Here is a 19701-nt window from a genome sequence, read left to right as displayed (position 1 = left end):
GTGTGCTTAGATTACCACTGAGGAGTAATCACAGCCATACTCATATGGATTTTGTATACTTACACAAGTGTTAAAACAGTTTATGCCAGCTGAGGATTCTTCCCTGTGGTATGGGTATAAGATATATAATGCACTGTATAAGGCAGAATTGAGATCATGGGAGTCAGAGAAGGGAGTGGCATTCAATTCACCAGTATTGTGGAACAAAAAAAGCATAGTTTTCACAAACGTATCTTTTCTTTTTTTTTCTGCTAGAAAAATAATGTACTTAGAAAGCAACTGAAATATGACTTTTTAAAATAACACTATGAAGAGAAGATTGCTTTTCTTACCTGATTTGATTTTATTACTGTGTTGTAGGTATGTGACTGGTGTAAGCACATAAGACACACAAAAGAGTATCTGGATTTTGGGGACGGGGAAAGAAGGCTTCAGTTCTGCAGTGCAAAATGTCTCAATCAGTACAAAATGGACATTTTCTACAAAGAGACACAGGCCAATCTTCCAGCTGGACTGTGCAGTACATTACATCCTCCAGTCGAAAATAAAGCAGAAGGCACTGGGGTGCAGCTGCTGACTCCAGATTCTTGGAATATACCGCTAGCAGATGCTCGGAGAAAAGCCCCATCCCCAGCGTCTGCAGCTGGCCAAATTCAAGGTCCTGGACCATCAGCGTCTACCACTGCCTCTCCGTCTGACACTGCCAACTGCTCTGTCACTAAAATCCCCACGCCAGTTCCCAAACCTATTCCCATCAGTGAGAATCCAAATATTCCACCAGTTTCTGTCCAGCCACCTGCTAGCATTGTGCCTCCCATTGGTGTCCCACCACGCAGTCCTCCCATGGTGATGACAAACCGTGGGCCAGTTCCTTTGCCCATATTCATGGAACAGCAAATCATGCAGCAAATCCGTCCACCATTTATCCGTGGGCCACCTCACCATGCCTCAAATCCTAACAGCCCTCTGTCAAATCCAATGATTCCTGGAATCGGTCCCCCACCAGGTGGCCCCAGAAGTATGGGTCCCACCTCCAGCCCCATGCACAGGCCAATGCTTTCCCCTCATATCCATCCCCCCACAACACCTACCATGCCTGGGAATCCACCTGGCTTGTTGCCGCCTCCCCCTCCTGGAGCTCCTTTGCCCAGTCTTCCCTTTCCCCCTGTCAGCATGATGCCAAATGGTCCTATGCCTATGCCACAGATGATGAACTTCGGATTGCCATCCCTTGCCCCACTGGTGCCACCCCCGACTCTACTAGTGCCATATCCTGTCATTGTCCCTTTGCCTGTCCCCATCCCCATTCCTATCCCCATCCCTCACATCAATGACTCCAAACCCCCCAACGGCTTCTCCAGCAATGGTGAAAGCTTCATTCCGAGTACCTCCAGCGAGACACCTGGGGCAAAGCCAACCAATAGCTCTTCATCCCCTCGAGAGTCAAAGCAAGGATCATCTAAATCCTCTGACTCATCACCGAGCTGCTCAGGCCAGTCCCTAAATCAAGCTCAAGTGCTTCAGGAGCACAGTAAAAATGAAGTTGTTGACTTGACTATCAGACCTAGTAGTCCAGTGAACAGTAAATTTGGTTTCCCCAGTGTGCTACAGGGTCCACAGGATGGTGTGATAGACCTAACAGTAGGCCACCGGTCTAGGCTGCACAATGTTATCCACAGGGCTTTACATGCCCAAGTGAAAGTTGAACGTGAACCTAACAGTGTTGTAAATTTGGCTTTTAGTAGCTCAGACAAAAGGAACTGCAGTGACTGCAGGGACAACTGCAGCCCAGTTGATTCAAAAACATTATCGTGCAGTGATGGAGCTCACTGCTGTCCTGTGTCCTTGGCCTCTGGCACACCGGGCCTGGAAGCTGGTGCAGCGGTGTGCAATGTCATTGTGAATGGCACGAAGAGCACGGAGGGTTCCAAGAACCCGGAGCCGCCCCAGGAGCCAAAAAAGCCCCAACCCCCAGAGGAGCTGGTGGTGAGCGAGCTGGAGTCCGTTAAGGAGAACAACTGCGCATCAAACTGCCACCTCGAGGGAGATGCTGGCAAGAAGACCGGGGAAGAGCCCCTTGCTGGGGGAGACAAACAGGACCCAAACCTTAACAATCCAGCAGATGAGGACCATGCATATGCTTTGCGGATGCTGCCCAAGACAGGTTGCGTGATCCAGCCTGTGCCAAAACCAGCAGAAAAGACTGCTATCGCGCCGTGCATTATCTCAACGCCAATACTCAGCACAGGGCCAGAGGATCTGGAGCCACCATTGAAAAGGAGGTGTCTCCGAATTCGAAATCAGAATAAGTAAAGGTTTGTGTAATCACTACTGCCTTCTGTGTGAATAGAATGAGTATTTTCAGGTATGAGGTCAAACTTCTCCTGTGGATGTGGCCTTTGTGAAACAGAAAGATACTGATTCAAATTTATCAGCACTTTCAGAAAACTGTTGGTATTTGTGTTTTAATATTGTTCTTTGTGTTGTATTGCATCTGTACTTGTCAGTACTCCATCCATCAGCAGCCTCATTACCCTTTTGCTCACAGAACATTTTGTGATGATGCTGGCTGTGAAGTTATTGTGCTGTGTATGTCAGTCAGTGGTTTTCTGCCTAGGATATGGTTTAGGTCTGGGCCATTAATCTGGTTACTTACTCCAGCTGAGTTATGCAGCAACACAAGACTTCATGATGATTGAAATTGCCCTACAGCATAGCATAGAGCAGGATGACCGAGCTGCTTCCCACTAGCTCAGATCCAATTGACTTAATAAATGGTCATCTCCAACCATTTGTTGGTTGATCTCCAGTCTAATGGTCACCTCCAACTTACTTTGGTCTGCCTCCAGACCACACCCTGGCTTTCAGTTGGGCTGTCCTCTGGGAATTGAACCCCCTCTCCCCGAGCCTTCCTTCCTCAGGTATCAATGCTTAGGGACTGCCTGCTGTTTGGGACCTGCCTGCTGTAGTTTATCTCAGACCTGTGCCGTGGAGCTTTACTGTCTTACGTGAGGTATCTGCCTTTGGTGCAGGTCTCCCACCTTAGCAAAGCAGCTGAGGTTTCCCTCAGCCCTGTGGCTGGTATATGTGTGTGGTTCCTGGTAGGGATGCAAAGGAAGGCAGAGATATGGATAAGTCCACCAACAACTGTGACTTGTCCAAGAACAATGCTCCAGAGGGAGACACGCACACACCTTCCCCCCAGCCCTTCATTCCCAGCCTACTGAGTTGCTCCGATAAAACAGTTTCTTTGTAAAACCATTAGTTTAATATATGTCTGTGCTTCAAACCCAAGAAACAAGCAAGAAACAAATGTAATTGCATTTGTTTAGATTCACAAGCATGAAGAGCTTCTTTCAGGAAAAGGGAAAATGGTGGGTGTTGCAAGAAATCTGTTCAGCAGTAAAATACTGACGGTTTGCCGGATGTGGCTTGGTGACATGCCAGATTTCATTACAATCCATGGAATATTCTGTAGTCTCCAGTAAATCCTTGTCCCTGGTAGCACTAATAGTGACTGCAGCGGTGCTTGGCACCTACAGCCATAGATAGCAGCTCACACCATGGAATCTGGGCCATTGCAATATCTCCCTGCTCCATCGGTGCAGGCTAATTGCACCATCAAAGATACAGCAGTATAGTCAAGACTCCCTTTTTCTTTGTTAATGCTGCATTCCCTGTGCTGGCTGCAGTGCCAGAAGCATTACTTCCCTTGATCACAAACAGTATTTATTTACTTTCTTTGGTGGAACAGAACCATTATTCTTTGCTCTCAGCATGTGCTGACACATTTAAAAGACACATTTCTAAGAACAGAGGACAACTGTAACATTCTTGGACTAATAACCAACATGCACAATAACTCAGAAGTCAAATGAATATTTAAAATCTTTATAGGTTGCTAGGTCCTGCTAGTGGGGATCCCCCAACCAACCCCTGAGGTATGGATGTACTGTACATCCATCCCTCTCAGCAGCAAGTTCTTTATTGCAAACGCCAGTGTGCCACCTTTGAAGCCTGCAAGATTGTCTTTTCATAAAGGTACCCATGCTTTCACCTAGAGGTAATGATTTGATCTAGTGAGAAGGCCACTGTTTGACTGCATACCTTTTATTTAATTTTAGGAGAGCCATGGTTACCCTTGTTTTCCCACCTTGTTCAAGCTCCCCGTACCTGTGGTTTGTTTCAAGACAGTGCTAAGACACTTGTACATTTGTGTGCCGACACTGTAGTCAAAAGACAGGCTGCTTCTTAGCATCTGTTTATGCTTGCTTGGACCATCCAGGCTGCAGTAATGCCACCTCTCCGAGGTCACAATCCCAAGAGGGGGTTAGCATCATTCAGAGCTAGTGCCTTAAAACCTCAGAGAGAGTTCTGGCTCCACCAAGTTGTGTATTTTTGCCTCCTGACATTATACATGACATCACTTTATGGATAGTATTTGACAAAGAAAGTGGACAAACTGAACAAGCTATGTTGAAATGACAAGAAGGATGCTTTATCACTCAGTTACTGTCCTCAACTCCTTGTATTCTCTAAATATCAGTAACTGCCACTGTGATTATCCTCAGGAATAACCGTTTTCTGATTCACCAAGAGTTTTATATTCCTTTGTCTCAGTGTAACGGTTGTCTTAGAGGAAAGTTTTCAGGTTGCCAGGCAAGATTAATCTGATCCAATATAGACATCTGGAATGAGGGCACAGCTGAGCTAATTGTCTAAACTCCCTTTAAAATCAACCTAGAGAAGCAGGCACTTCAAAGAGCCAGCTGAGCTCATCCTGAAGTCGAAAACTAAGACAGATCAGACAAATTGTGCCCTAGGAGTGCCTGTTTCTCCCTGCTGTGAGGTAAACTTAGGGTGATTGGCACAGACATAGATTTCCCTTAGACACTGAAGGTTAAGAAGCCCAGCCTAGGTGTCTGCTGTGCCGCTGGGAGTTGTGCAATAGCATAGTATGGCATGGTGTTGGTTATTAGTCAGTCTGTGTTCACCCCCTCCTTCCTCCACAAAAAGAAAAGAAGTAGCCTCTATACAGAAGGGACGTGAGACCAGGGTCCGTGTGTGCTTCAGGGGAAAGAGGATACCCAAAATACTCTGCAGAAATAAACAGCTTGATAACCATCTCATTCCAGTGGGTATCTCAGTGAAATGTGGGTGGGTTTTGAGCCTCTCAAGGCACGCACAAGTGATTTGCGCAGCTCTGATGATTGATTTGAGGTGAGGACTCTCTGGTTTCTTGCAGAGCCCTCCTTTCACTAGTGCTGGTCATAGGCAGTCCAGAGGAGCTAGGGGGGCTGCTTGGATTTCTGGCCTCCCAGCAGTCTATCTGTGAAGACTGTGTAGGGCTCAGAGCCTGCCCATGTCTGTACAGAGGTGATGAGCACAGGGAGCAGAGCAACAGTGCAGCCTCTTGCTCCGCAGCCCTGACCTCCGCCATGCCCGTGTTTCCTCCTGCCTGGGGCTGGGGAAGGGCAGAGGTAAACCCCTGCTCCTTCAGCAGTCTGATTGTGGGGAGGATCCCTCACGAAAGACTCCCAACCTCATAGAAACTCTAATAAAATGCAAAGAGGGTAAGAGCTGCACTAATAATTGTGTTGACTTGTGCCCTCAGAGGTTTGCATCGATTGCATTGGCCACGCTAACCCAGGAGAAGAAAAAGCCCAGAGAACTGTCTTTTTCTCTCTTGCTCCCTGCCTACCCTAATTGGAAAATCTGAACATATTGCCCTGATGTGCAACTTTTCCTGGATTTTATTCCTCATCAAATTGTATGAAAAGAAGGAAATCAGCTAAATGATTTTACGCTAGAATTCTGGACAGACAGATTGAATTCGTGTAATAACAACATGGACTCTCTTAAAAGGAGTCAATGCAAGCGTGACCTTTTCAGGCAAGTTGCCAAACTCTGGATTATTTAATGTACCAGTTACTTGATTATTGAAAGTGCTAATCAGCAACATAATCCTTGATGTTAAAGTTTAGTCTCTCCATCAGGGTGCAGACTGTCAAGCTGTTCAAGCTTGATGCAATTTGAAGAACCAGCAAAAGATGTCTCAGTGCCAAAGTCCTACCATGATAAAGGAATGAAGCTAAGAAGAATATTCTGTTGAGTCTTATTTTTTCAAGTTTGAGCAACGGGAGTTTCTAAAATTAGCAGTGTTAGCATTGTCTGCCTCCATGCTTTATGTCCAGGCGGGATCGGTTTTAACCCTCCAGTTTTGGTGTCAAGGTTTCCTAAAGCAAATAAATGAAAACACTAAGGTCTGCTTGGATTTAACATGACGGTTATGGTAAATTAAATGAGAAAATTAAGTGGCACATGCTACCCTCACAACCAGCTTCTCTGTGTGTGTGTGTGTGTTGCCTAATCCTATTTGGGGGCAGAGAGGTAAGAAAAGGAAGGAGTTTTTCTGCTTGTGTCAGCAGAGTTTCTCCCAGAAATAATCGAAATAGTAGGAGTATGGCCACCTACAGAGCCAACCCGTATGTCCTGGGGTCAGCATCCACTGAGTTATAGGCCCAGACCTCCAGCTATCTAGTCCATACATTGTAGTCGTAAAAATATACAACATGCAGAACGCTCCAGTTCAGAGCAGAAGTAATATATATCCCACTGTGAGCTCCCCTGCCCATTATGGTCCAGCACAAGATTTCCTGCTCTGGTCGGGATTCCTGAGGCAAGGGGCATAGCTATTAACCTCCCTTTTTGCCTTAAGAGTTTTTATCACTCACCTGTCACTGTAGCATCTATCTACCAGCATTTTACCCTGCCCTGCATGCTATGATCAGGACAGATTTTGACCTTAAAGGTATACTTGAAAACAGATTTCTGTATTTAAACACATTTTTATGCTAGTCGTCTTCGTTGACACAGTACTATGGGCCAGAGCCTTAGCTAATTTTGACTGGATTTAGTTCCATTGGTGCTAAACTAATTTAAATCAGCAGAGTAATTGGACTCATACACTTAACACCTACTCTTCTGGTTCAGAAGTTTTCCTTCACCTGGCTTCTTATGAGCCTACAGAAATTTTCCATTTATCCAAAGAGGGAGAGGACAGACTGTTAACACAACAAAGCCTTAAACACATTTCCTTGGAACTGAAACTTCGCCCTTGAGAGCTGCCTGGCTCCAGCAGTGTGATCTTACGTTTCAAAATTGCCTGTGTAGCTTCTCAGATATATTAAATCAGAAAAAGGATTTCCCAGGGAAAAAGAAGGAAAAAAAGAAAGAAAAAAATAGGTCCTCAAAGTGGTGAAGTATGAAATGACATACTTCTAGGGTAGCTTTCAGCTCCCACATGTTGCTGCCGGGGTGTGGGAGCGCTAACTTCCGTCTCAGTGGCAGTAAATAGCAGGCTGGTGGTACGCTGCCGTAGATGACTGCACTCTCTTTGAATCAAAGAAACAAGTGTTGATTTCTGATGGGTTTCTCTTGCTTTCCTATAAAACCTCCTAGGGCATATATTTCAAATATGAAGTCTGATTCTTGAGCCCAATTTAGAAGATAACTACACCTGGTCTGATTTGCAAAGGTAGTGAGCGTCTAGGGCTCTTGGCGAATGAAACAACAGCCAGACCTTCAGCCAGCAAAAACCACCATAACTCAATTGACAGACCAACAGAAATCTGCAGAGCCTGCAGCTCCTGGAGACTGTAGCCTACCAGAAGCTAGGACCACTGACTTCAGAGATCATTTCGATGCTTATGTGCCCTTATTAGTTTTAATTGTCTTGTGAAATGAAAATTATTTGATCTGAAATAAGCATCTAATCCGTGCCATTCTCTAAGGTGGTACAACCCACACTCATATTGAAATGACGAGTTACTTAAAATTCTTTGCCAGGCTTTAAAGACTGACCAGGCACTTTCATACATATAAGGGCTAACACTCCTCTTATATAAGGTGATGCAAAGCAGATTATGCTGCATTCAAAAGTTAAGCGTGAAATGGGTGTAGGGGGAGATTGTAGCTCTCCATCAGCCTGTTCTTGCACTGTCAAGCTACCAAAGTCAGTGGGCAGGGGAAGTTTATGGGGGAAAAAAGCACAACTCATGATTAAATACAGAGTCCCTAACAACGAAGACCATAGTAAAACAGACAGGCACGCTTGTAAAAACATCATCTGAGACAACAATTGCCTTTACATTCAGAGGCTGAGATGCTGGACAGTAAGTGTCTGATTGGCCCTGAAATCTGATAAGGAGCTAAGCACCTAATAGCCTTTGTGAAGCCTGACCCTGAAACAATCACGGCCAACTTCACTGCAGAGTGGTGAGCTCTGAACAACTGTGAGGAGCTTCTAAACTATTGCTCGGTATTACGAGCAGCACCTGAAAGTGGGTCAGAAAGAAGCAAAACACTTTTGAGGACTGTAGTTGTGAAAATGTTGGACATAATTAGCAGTGACCAATAGTTTTTAAGGTAAAATTAAATTCTTGTTAAAAAAGCAGTGGGAGATTCAGGCAAAACAGAAGCAAAGCTGTTTGAGCAAGAAATCACAAGGAAATTGGACTGTGGCAAACAAGCCTTTCTAAAGCCCGTTTTGTTTCCAGATTACCTGCTGAGTCTCTCCTGACTATTTTTAGGTCCCATAGAGCAAAACAGGCAAGTTAAGCACATTCCTGGGTGCTTCCATTAGTCAAGGCCTCACAGCTGAGACCTACTAATTGTTACCTCATTTAAACTATTTTGATAATGAGCTGCATTTCACGCCTGGGACCAGAGGTTGTGTTTGGAAGCATGTGTGATTATCTCGTGAGAGCCGTGAATCGAAGTGACCTCTGACATTTTGCAGAACCCTCAACTATTCAACGTTTGCTTCTACCATGAAAAATGCAGCTAATTAAATATCTGGGCTTGATCCTGTGCAGTACTGTGTGCACTCAGTGCTCAGTGCCTCTAATGCCAGTTGAATGCCCTCGGCACGTTACAGACCAAGGTCCTGCCTCTGACTCATTTGCATGGCTTTACTTCCCCAGACACGATTTTGGTATTTGAAAAGAATGGTATTTCTGTGCAACATGTGTCTCAATTTGTAATGATATCCTCCTTGCAGCTGGCTTGCTTTTCCAAGTGTTTCTGAAACATTACTGTCTTACATTTGAGCCAACCTACAATAACAAATTATCTACAGGCAAAGAGGCTGAACTGCATTTGTTGAGAGGACACCCCACTCTCTGCTGCACTCCGTCTTCCAGTCCCAGTTTCAGACTTCCAGGTTGTGTACTGTAATCATCTTCTGTAGAAGCACACATTTCCAAACATGAAAAAAAAAAAAAAATTTAAAAGAATAAGAGTATTAGGGATTGGGTAGTGCAGAGTGAAATAAGTATTGAGTTCCGACCTCTCTGGAAAGATCTGCATCCCATCATTGGCCAATTGATATTGAAACCTATGGTTAGAGCAATTTTCAGCTATTTATTTGGAGCCCACGTGGTTAAATGTAAAACTTTGAGTTGCCTGCTTATGCTTCAAATATTTATAACCTTTCATAAACCACTTGTGCTGCCATTTCTAAGTTGCTTATCCAAAAAGAGGGGAAAAAAACCCTTTCCCACAGGAATTCTCCGATTGAGAGATGCTTGAACACAAGCAGCAAAATAAGATACATGATGAAACCACTGAAAATTTGAATTCTGACCATAAATTTCAAAGGTCGATTAAAATGCCAATTCAGTTTTATTTGAAGCCATTTACCAATTATTGCTGAACTGGTTGTCTTGGTGGTAAAAATATTATTCCTGTTTTCTTGAAGTGGGAGGGGAGGCGGGAAATAGGGAAAATCTAAAACGAGGATTGGGTCCAATGCATGTTGCTCAGTGTCCAGCAGTGCTGGGGATAAGGGAGATCCCCAAGGTGCCTGGCACTGCACTGAGGTCTGTGCCAGGTCTCATCTGCTTGCTCCCTATGTGTTCTAGGTGGATTTTTCCTCTTCCTTCCCCCACAGTATAATCTACCTGACATTTTGGCCACCTGAGCATGCCTCCTTGTTTTTGCATGAGTCTACATCTGCTCTCGCTTAGGCTGAAACGAACCAGGATGGAGGCTGTGAAAACCAGGGAGAAACTCTGTGGGGACAGTGCCAGGCATGCAGCCCTGGATGGTCACAGACAGAGGGGTTGTTTGTGGGAAAATGGGAAAATGTGGATTGCTTCCTGATATGGGATGTTGAAACTTTTCACTAAAAAGATTCAGTGCTGCTTCTGCAAAAGAATATTATTGTTGTTGTTGTTATTGTTGCAGATTGTTGTTATTTTTATTTTGTGGTCCACAGTAGCATTTCAGATTAAAAAGCCAGGCCCAAGTGTAACCCAGGTGAGGATGAGGACTGTCACAGGGAGATATGGGCTGTTGCTCAGCAAGACCCCCATCCCCACCCTTGGTCCTCCTCCACGCTGCTACCCACAGTTATCTGCCTTTTTCTGGCTATTTAGCTGGGTTTACTGGAGAGATCGGCTTGGGAAAGAAAATTGAGAAGCACCTCAGAATAGCCAAAAGACTCGTGGTTTGGGCCCACAGGAGGCTGCTGAAATTCAAGTTGAAGTTTCTATTCTATTCAGACAAAATCAGAGGCTTAAAGAAGGGTTATCACATCGCAGTGGTTGCCTGTTTTCAGGAAAGGAGAGTAGAAACTGTCTGGATTTGGGTTTCCTTCTGTTTGAGTTTTTATGTTTTGATTTTTTTGTTTGTTATTTTTTTGCAAAAAGATCCTTGCAAAGTTTCAGCTTTATCCGAGCGCAGAATGGGAGAATTAGTTGACAATTTGGCAGGGTTTTTTTTCAAAAGGAAGATCATATCTGCTGTCACATCTGCACATGAAGCATCAGTGGGGCAAGGCAAATTATTTACAGGCCTGCCAAATACACTGGTGCTGCACTAACTGGAGGGCAATGCTGCCTTGTTGTTGTGGAGATACACCCAGTTACCCCAGTATAAAGCAGGCTCTGCTTCAGGCAGGCTCTGTGGGCTGCTTTAGGGGACATGGCCAGAGGCAGTGGGTGCTGCAGCTGAGAGTAGAAGTCCAGAACTGTGGCGGCATTTTCCTCTTTGCATGATTTGTGTACATACCTCAAAATGCAAACTAGAGATCTCCCTGACAGTGGAAGCCTGAAGAGAGACGGTGCCATGGGGCTGGGCTGGAGGGCTGGCTGACATTGGGTTTGTCTTTAGTTCAGATTGAAAGTGAAGGGGATTTTTCATGAACTCACTGAGCAATTGTTCTGTAAAAGGTTAAACCACAAGAAACTTCTTTGAAATGGTGAAGAATTGTATAAAGAAAATATTTAGAGAGGTTCTGGGGAGACTGCTACATTGAAAAGTAGAAAGTGGTATAGGTGGGGAAGGAAGGATGACAGCAGTCGAGAAACTTGACAGCAGCACAGATGCTGGAGTCTAGGAAACAGCCCAAATGTTCAACATAGCCTACAAGACTGGTCTCCTCTGCCTGTCTCCAAAGTTAGTGGATAGAGAGGCTCTTCCCAGGTGCATTTCAGAGCACCAAACACAGTGCCTGCTGTGGAGTACCCCTGGCTGTGGGAAGGAGAATGAGGGCACTGGTCCCCCTAGGTAAAAGTTGATGACCCCCTGCCTCTCCTGTACAAGGAGAGGAAAGGAGAAAGCAGTGTGATTCGGTGGGGAGCTGCTTTCTCAAAAAGCTTGACAGTGGTGGGACCATGAGGAAATGGAAATTTAAAATGCTGCAGCTTGGGTTCCTGGTGGCAGCTGTTTTGCCCAGGAGAAGCCAAACCTGAAGGGGAGAGAAGGTGCCGTGTCCCCTGGGTTTGTGCAGAGCAAAGTTGAGTGGTAAAGTTGCGTTGCTGCTTTGTGGTACCGGGGAAGGTCTGCAGCAGCCCAGGCCATTTCCCCAAGTATGTGGCTGCTGTCTGCTAAATTTAGGGAATGCTGTTCCCACTGGCTATGAAGATGAGCTGCATGCTTACCCAGACCAAGACTGTACTCTATTTTAGGGGGGGGGGGGGGGGGGGGGGGCACTGTCTTTATGGAAGTGTATAATGGAGGGAAGAGACTCCTTTTCCCTGTGCTTTATGCTGTATTCCTACCATGGAGCCTGGGACTGGAACAAAACAGTCAAGAACAGATTGTGCTGTTAGATAGCTGGGGTTTGAACAATTGTCAGCATTTTTGAAAGAGGTAGGAAGGGCTTCATTTCTCTTCAGCAAATTGGCTGCCTGATAAATCCAGGAGTGCAGACCCCACATCTTCTTGCTGATTATCAGGATCTCTTCCACAGTGATGATTCCTTTTCTCCCTCTTTGTAGAGGTGCTTTTCCCTTGAGCCATGCAGGACCACAAAGGAGAGTCTGGAACTGTATTTCCACCGTTTCCTTCCTACATGACAAGGGCATGGTGACATACATGCCTGTTCCTAAGTTCACTAGCTAGTTTCAGGGTTCAGTTTAACATACATGGAATTATTTTAGCGAGAGATGGTACTAAATGTACCAGCAAGGGGTTGAACATAGATGTAAACTGATGAAACTTCCCTAAAGGCTTTTCTAGCAATAGATGCAGAGAAGCAGGAGTCAGTCCACAACAGACCTTCTGCTTTCCAGTTCATGTTTCTTTGTCAAGGTCCTTCCCTCAGTACAAGGTGACTGGATGTGATTGCAAGCATGATCTCTGGTGCATCCTTGAAACAAGTCAGTCACAGAATTTGGGGTGACTAAGCTGTCCCTACGACTTCTTCTGCCTAGGCATAAAAGGAGAGCAAATCCCAAGCCTCTTCCCCAATGCATCCCTTAAAGTCACAATGTCTGCTCACATTACAGCTCACGTTTCACTAGTTGGGAGAACCTGAGTTGCATATCTGACCCAAAGCTGAGAAGGATCCATAGCTTAGAAGATCAGAGCAGAAGGTAAACACCACCTTTGAAATCAAAGGTTAGTGCTTAAGGACCCTGCTTGTTATCCCATTCGTGCTAAAGGCCGCCTCTGACTCTTGCTATGTGGCATCCTTTCAGTTAGCTCATGGAAAGATAAATCATCAAGTATTCAAAGGGGAAGGTTTTAATGAAGAAGCTTGAACTGCTTTAAGAATTGCTAAAAAAAAAATAATAACAATTTACAGAACTATTACAAGTAACAGATGATTCCAGAGAGTGTTTCCAGGGCTGAGCTTGCTCCCATGCTGACTTTAGCTGCACTCTTGTGGTTTAGCTTCAGAGCAGTTTCCCTGAGAAAATAATTGCAGTGCCTTTACTCTAGGGCCATGCATGTCCCAGATGAACTAGGCCTCTTTTAGCACATCAGCATTCATTGTGTCTGGGTGAATTAAGTGCTGTGCTAAATGATGGAAACTCTGCCATGCCAGCCCACATGAACAGTCCCTTCAGCCTTCCCCACCCAGTCTCCACTTTTTTCTGAACAATAAGATGTGAATCTGGAGACAAATGTTCAGTGGAGAGCAGAACTGGGGGGAAGCAACCATGGAAAAAACTAGGGGGGGTGGGGGTGTGTCCATGTGCACGCATGTGTCCAAAAGCATGTCAATGTCATGGGCCCTCTGAGGAGGTGGGACATGACTGGGGAGGGCACTGGGCAGAAGCAGCTCTTTCTGGCAGCTGTCACTGCCAGCAGGAGCGTGCTGCCAGTGTGGCAGTGTGGGAGCGGGCACGCAGGTCTGGGTGCTTGGGTGTGCTGTAGGTCTGCAGCAGCGCTGGGGAAGGGTGGGCTAGCTGTAGGAAAGGAGGAGGGAAGCTCACTGGGGAGGCTTTGCCCCAGCTGCCAAACTGTCCTGCCAGGCTCTAACTGTGTTGTTCCAAGCAAGGATTTAAATCCTCACGTGTCAGGGCATAAACCAAAGAGGAAGCCCAGTGTCGGTGCAGGCTGTTTCATTGCTGCCCATTGCTCAGGTTATGACTAGCAGCCACAGAGGTGCAGCTCTCGCCTGCTGTCCAGGGGAGTGCTGCATCACTGTCTGAGCCCACGCAGACGAGCCTCCAAGTTACCTGCTTGAGCTGGGTCATCATCCAGTTATTCACATTTTCCTTCCCCACCCCTTGCATTGACAGTAGGGCAGAAATAAGCCTTCCTACTTGTCTTTCTGTCATCTTTTCCATGCTGCCTCCTGGGGTTGGAACTACAGCCTGCCTTTGACTTCTAGGTGGTCTTCCAACCCAGGATCAGCCCAGCCCTGCTTAGCTTTGGGAAGCAGGCAAAACACAGTGTGCTTACCTCAGTGCAAAAAAGCTCAACACCATGGCTTTATGCTTACAAAAATTCTTCTTATGTGGCTCATTTTTTTTTTTTTTGCAATTTTTTTATCTGATAAGCAATATTTGATGTGTGTTGAAGGCAAGATCATCTGGGGTGAAGAGCATATGTTGCTCTCCTAAAAGTGTTTTGTTTTGAGGGGGAGATATAAATAGATGACTTTATTGTACTGGCCATGCACGCTAGTGTTGGCATGAGGTGTATAACATCTAACTATGAAGTGGTGATGACTAGTGTGCTCTCATTTCTTTATAAAACTTTGCATGCTATGCCTGATGTGGATTTTTATTCTGTCACTTGATCACTACAGAGATGCATTTATCAAACACAATTCCTGGCATATGAGCAAATCAACAAGGAAGGCCCTTCTCTCCCATCTGCACACCCTGTTGCACTGGGCCGGTCTGCAGTAGGGGAAAATAGGCAGGACTTAGAAAGCTAGCTGACTGCTTCATGCAGAAAACATCAAGAGCTAGTGAACTTCTTTATGTCCTCCCTCCCAAATCACTTATCACTCTATGCTATGCCATGCCATTTGAGACTGATTAGTGAGGGATGGAAATTCGTTTCCGTTGATGTATGGAAAGAGAGGAGCAGGCAAAATACCTAAAGTGCAGAGTGAGGTTTCATGCAGACATTACAGGTTTTATTTTCTCTGCTTCCCTTTTTAGTTAAACTCAGAGCAAGATTTCAAGCCAAAAAGTGACAGAAAGCAGTTGTGTACTTTATGGGGAGTACTTTGTAGGTGGATACGTCCCAGCTCTCAGTCTAGTTCTTGTCCACAGCTCTCTGTACACACAAAGCTGCTCATCCTGCTGGGCACACTGCCTGAAAGCCCAAATGTTACTCCTTATTCTAGATACAGTGGTCTCTGTGCTCGGGGAGTTTATGCTGGTCAACATACTCAATGTGCCTTCCAGTCTCTGCCTTGGGAAGGGTGGAGTTTTGGCAGGAGGATACAAGCACAGTGATGAGAGGGATCACAGAGGAGCTGGCGTGAAGGGAAGATCATGGAGCAGACTGAGAAGGAACATGTGCCCCAGCACCAAAATTAAGGCTGATAAGTACTTCAGAGTTTCAGTCTGAATCTTTAGGGGACAGCAGATCCCATCCAAGGAGACGGAGTCCAAAGCACACCATGGAGAGGGAGAGGACAGTCCCTGCTGGACAGTCTACATGGTCAACTGATAAGGGAAGCAGAAGCCTGCGAGGCAAAGATGTATCACCCAGTAGCCCCTAGATTAACTCAAGCATCAGAAGCTTATCACCACTGGGGTGGTGTTAGTTGCATTAGATTGATGAGAAAGTGATTTGGGTTTTCAAAAATGTAATTCCAAAGATTTTCATGAACTTGGCCTTCACCACTGGAAAAGCTCACCTTATTTTATGGGAGCTATCATGCAGCTTTCTGAAGGCCTCAGATTAATAGAACTATGTTTGCTCCAGTATTGTTCACCAGTCAAGGCACTGGTGGACTTCAGAAGGGGCTTGCCTAAATAAGTCCTGTGGGATACATCCCTTTTGTGTTCTAAAAAATGAGAAAAGAAAGAAAAGCAGTCAGAATGTCTGATCAGGTAACAGGACCTGGAAATGAGGACCAGGATAGAAAAAGGGAACAACTGGGAAGTTAAATTATTTGCCTGATTCTATGATTTGCTTTAGCAAGATCTGGAGGGGTTTGTTCTCATGTCACACATGGTCCAGGGAAAAGTATGTGTTCAACACTGAAGATATCAGCTCTTGGTAGCAGTTTCCCTCAGGGAGAGTAACGCCTAGTTCTGCTTTGGGTCCTAAAATGCCTTTATTTGAATTCTGTTTGTCATGCTAGGCAGTGTCAGTCCCCATGCTCTGCTGGTTGTGACCGCCTGGCTCTGTAGCTGCTATGGTGCTGGTACAAGACTATTTGCAGGCCATCCCAAGAGAGTATCAAGGAGGTTGTGAGGGACTCCAGCCTGACCTCCCTCACTGCAGTTCAGTTTTGTTGTGTTGAGCATACATCTCTCTTTTGTATGACTACAAATCTGAGGAAAGACCAAGAGGGGCATCTTTATTTTGCATGTGTAGTACAGAGAGTACCTACAGGCTTAGGTCTGTTAGTGGGAGAGGCGTATTTTCATGGGATTGGAGCTCTCTCTGGATACTGTCCCAGTTTTTCCGTGAGACCGATAAGCCCTGCGGAGCTGCACACCAGCCCATGCAGTGAGATGTCTCTGGGGAGCCCTGGCACATGCGCTACTCCCTGTCCTATCTCCATCCCACATGCTGGAGAATCTTGGCCCAAATGCTTCTCCTTCTCTGACTCCACTTTCCCACCTGTGCCATGCAGAGAGCAATACACCCCAGCTCTGTGAAGCACACTGAGATCAAGGGGTGAAGGGTGCTGTGTAATTGCAAAGTATTATTATTCACCTGTGCTCTTGTAGGATGAAAGGCGCTCTATGGAACCCAGAGAATGAACTATTATTGTATTGATTTCCAGCTTTTTATCACAGGAATTCCTCCGTCTTCCTCCCCAGAAACCTCGGAGGGTGCATGTACCAACGGCCCTTGCGGCAGGAGGCCAAAGCGGTGTGCTCGTGTCTCATGCCCGCTGCCCACCCAGCATGAGGCTGTGCGTGATGCAAGCTCAGGCAGTGCCCAGCCCACCTGTGACGAGCCTCCCACCACTCGCCCTGACCACCTCTGCTTGTCTGCTTTGCAGGAACACGCGCCAACAGGGTACCTTGCATGGAGAAAGGGAGCAGAGCAAATCACGTCACTCCACCGAATGACACCAGCTGGTCCGCTCACCACACACTCTGGCTAAAAGTCCAGCAAAGAAAGCAGCTTCCCATCACGAAGCCCCTCCAAGGAAGCCTCGGTTCCATGGGTGCCTTTGACCCAGAAGACAGCACATCATGGACCCACACAGTGTGCTCAGCATTCCTGCGACCACCCCTCTTCTCCTCCAAGGAACACTTTTTCCTCTTGGTTTCTTGCTGGGGGGGATTTTTCGCCCTGGTTTCAAAAACCACACGGACCAACATAGGTACTTTTCCCTTTCTGACTTCAAAGTTCAGATATTTGAGACTGGACAATGATACGTTTTTGGGTTTTTTTTTATTATTATTTTTTTTTCCTTTGAAAAACTGCTGTGGTTTTGCTGCTACACTAAGAATCGTGATTTGCATTGTATGGTTTTGGACCTATTCAAGTTTTGATGGGGGAAAGGGGTAATACTGGAGTAGCAACGCTTCAGAGTCATCTCTGTCCTACCCATGATGCACTTTTAAATGAAGAGTTAGAATATTTTATTGGCTAATATACTTTCCTTGTTATTTTTACAAAGGCCACCTTTATCCTTTCTAATGCCATATTTTCAGTGTTACACTTTTATGGCTTTTAATTTTTGATTTGACAGATGTAAGAAGCAGCATGAATAGTTTATACTGTGGTTTTTCAGAGACTGAATGCCAAGAGAACTCAGTAAATGTTTATTCTTCTCAGCTTTCTCTTTAAATTCCCCTAAATAGCGCCCCATTTGGGAACAGAGCAAGAGTGTTGAACTAAAGACCAAAATTCCCTCAAGGTGTAAAATAATCTGAGGGGAATATTTGCTGGGCGTCACAAAAGACTTGGATGAAATTTCAACCCTGATGGTTTTCAGTGATCCAGGAAGGCAGTGAGACAATCTCTCCATATGCATAGCCCTTTCATGATAATTAGAATGGTATGGACAAACCAATGAAAACAAGGGTAAAGTGAGAAAGATCCCCCATGATTCTGTTTCACTGTTTGCTTTCTCCTGTCATGGTTAAGAGAAATGTGCAATTCGATCCTCAATCAGTGGGTGGAGGATAACAGGGTAGAATTTACTTGTGTGCACTTGTACAGTTGTAGCCAAGAGTCCAAAAGTACACTAGAGCATGTTATACTGGCACTGAATTGGTAAGAGAGTCGTGGAGTATCCCATTCTGACAAATACACAAAAAAAAAAAAAAAAAAAAAAAAAAAAAAAAGAAAAGGAAAAACCCACAAAAAACCCACAAAAAAATAAAAAAGTAAAAAAAAGTAAAAAAAAATTTCAGATCACCTTGTGATTCAGTGTAACTGTTTACTAACTCGAATAAAGCAATTGTTCACTCTTGAGTGTTCAGAGTACACCTTTTCTATAAGGCTGCTGCGGGGAAGTGAGGAACAGTTTGCAGGAGCAGTGTCTCTGACTGTGTCAGCGGTGTTGGGAGCAGGGTAGCAGAGTCGGTTGAACCAGAGCCTTGTAGTGATGGTGCACTATGAGCACTATGTATATACTGTATTTCTATATTTTCCTTTGTACAGATTCACTTAAGTCAAGCTACTGTTTTACAGGTGCTCCTTATTTATTAGAGCTGTGAAAGCTTGGAAAACACACCGGGCGAGTAAGCTCGCTTTTTAAAAAAAAAAAAAAAAAAAAAAAACAACAAAAAAAAAAGGGGGGTGGGGTGGGGAATCCAACAACTCCTGAGTTTAGGGAGAGAGCTCAAAGAGATACTGATGAAACATCTTCAAGAGAGCAAGAATCTGAAGCACCCTCAGTGTGCTATGCTTTCCTTTTGGGCTTGCAACACTTTTCTCTCTCCCTGACTGGTGTCAGATTTATTAAAACAAAATAAATCTCCAAGAAAAAAAATGCACTTAAATGTGCTGTTGTTTTATTATTATTTTTTCCTTTTTGTGCATGCGGTTATTCATTCCTCTACATGCCTGGTCACAGACCAAACAAAACTCAGTCTGAAGTCTCGGAAAAATATGTATAAGTGTTCTTGAAGGCTGTATCTATGTCCCTTCCATTTTCATGTCTCCCTTGCCACTTCTCACTTTCTGCAGTGTTTAAGGCATGGAAGGGGGGGGAACCCCACAGTTAGAACAGTGCAGAGTTAGGTCTTGGTCTTAGAGGAGAGCCCTGGATGGATGCACTGACTGCAGCAGCTTCATTCATTTCAAGGGGATCTGTGCAAGCTGTTTGCTCCTGCTGCATTTGGGGCTGTGTATGGAGCGTGTTCCGCCTGCTTTTTCTAAGGATGGGGTTTTTCTATGCATTAATTCTCCCCTTGAAATCAAGCCTAGGTTCTTCAAAGTACCAAACTCTTCCCAAATGCCCCCAAACGCTGCAACAGCAACAGATTTGCAGGCCCCGAGCTATCTCGCAAAATAGCATTTGCTTCCCAGCTCTTGGCCAGCACAGCCAGCACTGCTGATGGAGGGGTTTGAATGTCCGGTGAGCTCTGTAACTATTTGACTGATTTCATTAACCAGCCATGTAAGGCAAACAACAACAGGATAAGCATGCCTGCTTGGAAGGGCACATAGAGCAAAGCTTGTCTCCCTAGTAAACAGCTTGCTGCATCTCTATTTATTCATCTGAACTTGGCTGTAAAATGAAGGCCGTGTGTATTGATTTTTCTTTTGTCAGTGGTCCAGAATTGTTAGCACACATTTTCACTC

General features: G+C 45.2%; 1 protein-coding gene across 4 annotated transcripts in view; it reads left to right on the top strand.

Annotated features, from left to right (window-relative positions):
* Positions 1–18362, top strand: part of SOBP (sine oculis binding protein homolog) — a 119021-nt gene extending 100659 nt beyond the window's left edge. For 3 of the 4 annotated variants that reach the window (XM_027814632.2, XM_005445722.3, XM_027814628.2), the window contains 2 exons: positions 361–2315; positions 16940–18362. In XM_027814632.2, coding sequence (XP_027670433.1) covers positions 361–2313 — 1953 coding nt within the window. In that variant the 3' untranslated portion in view covers positions 2314–2315; positions 16940–18362. Of the gene's footprint in view, positions 1–360; positions 2316–16717 lie in introns of all 4 variants that reach the window. The other variant, XM_027814629.2, reaches the window with a different exon arrangement.
* Positions 18363–19701: the final 1339 nt, after the last annotated feature.

Source organism: Falco cherrug, chromosome 6 (assembly GCF_023634085.1).
Source record: "Falco cherrug isolate bFalChe1 chromosome 6, bFalChe1.pri, whole genome shotgun sequence".
Taxonomy (NCBI): Eukaryota; Metazoa; Chordata; class Aves; order Falconiformes; family Falconidae; genus Falco; species Falco cherrug.
The sequence above is the reverse complement of the archived record's forward strand: the minus strand, read 5'-3'. Positions and strand labels throughout refer to the sequence as shown.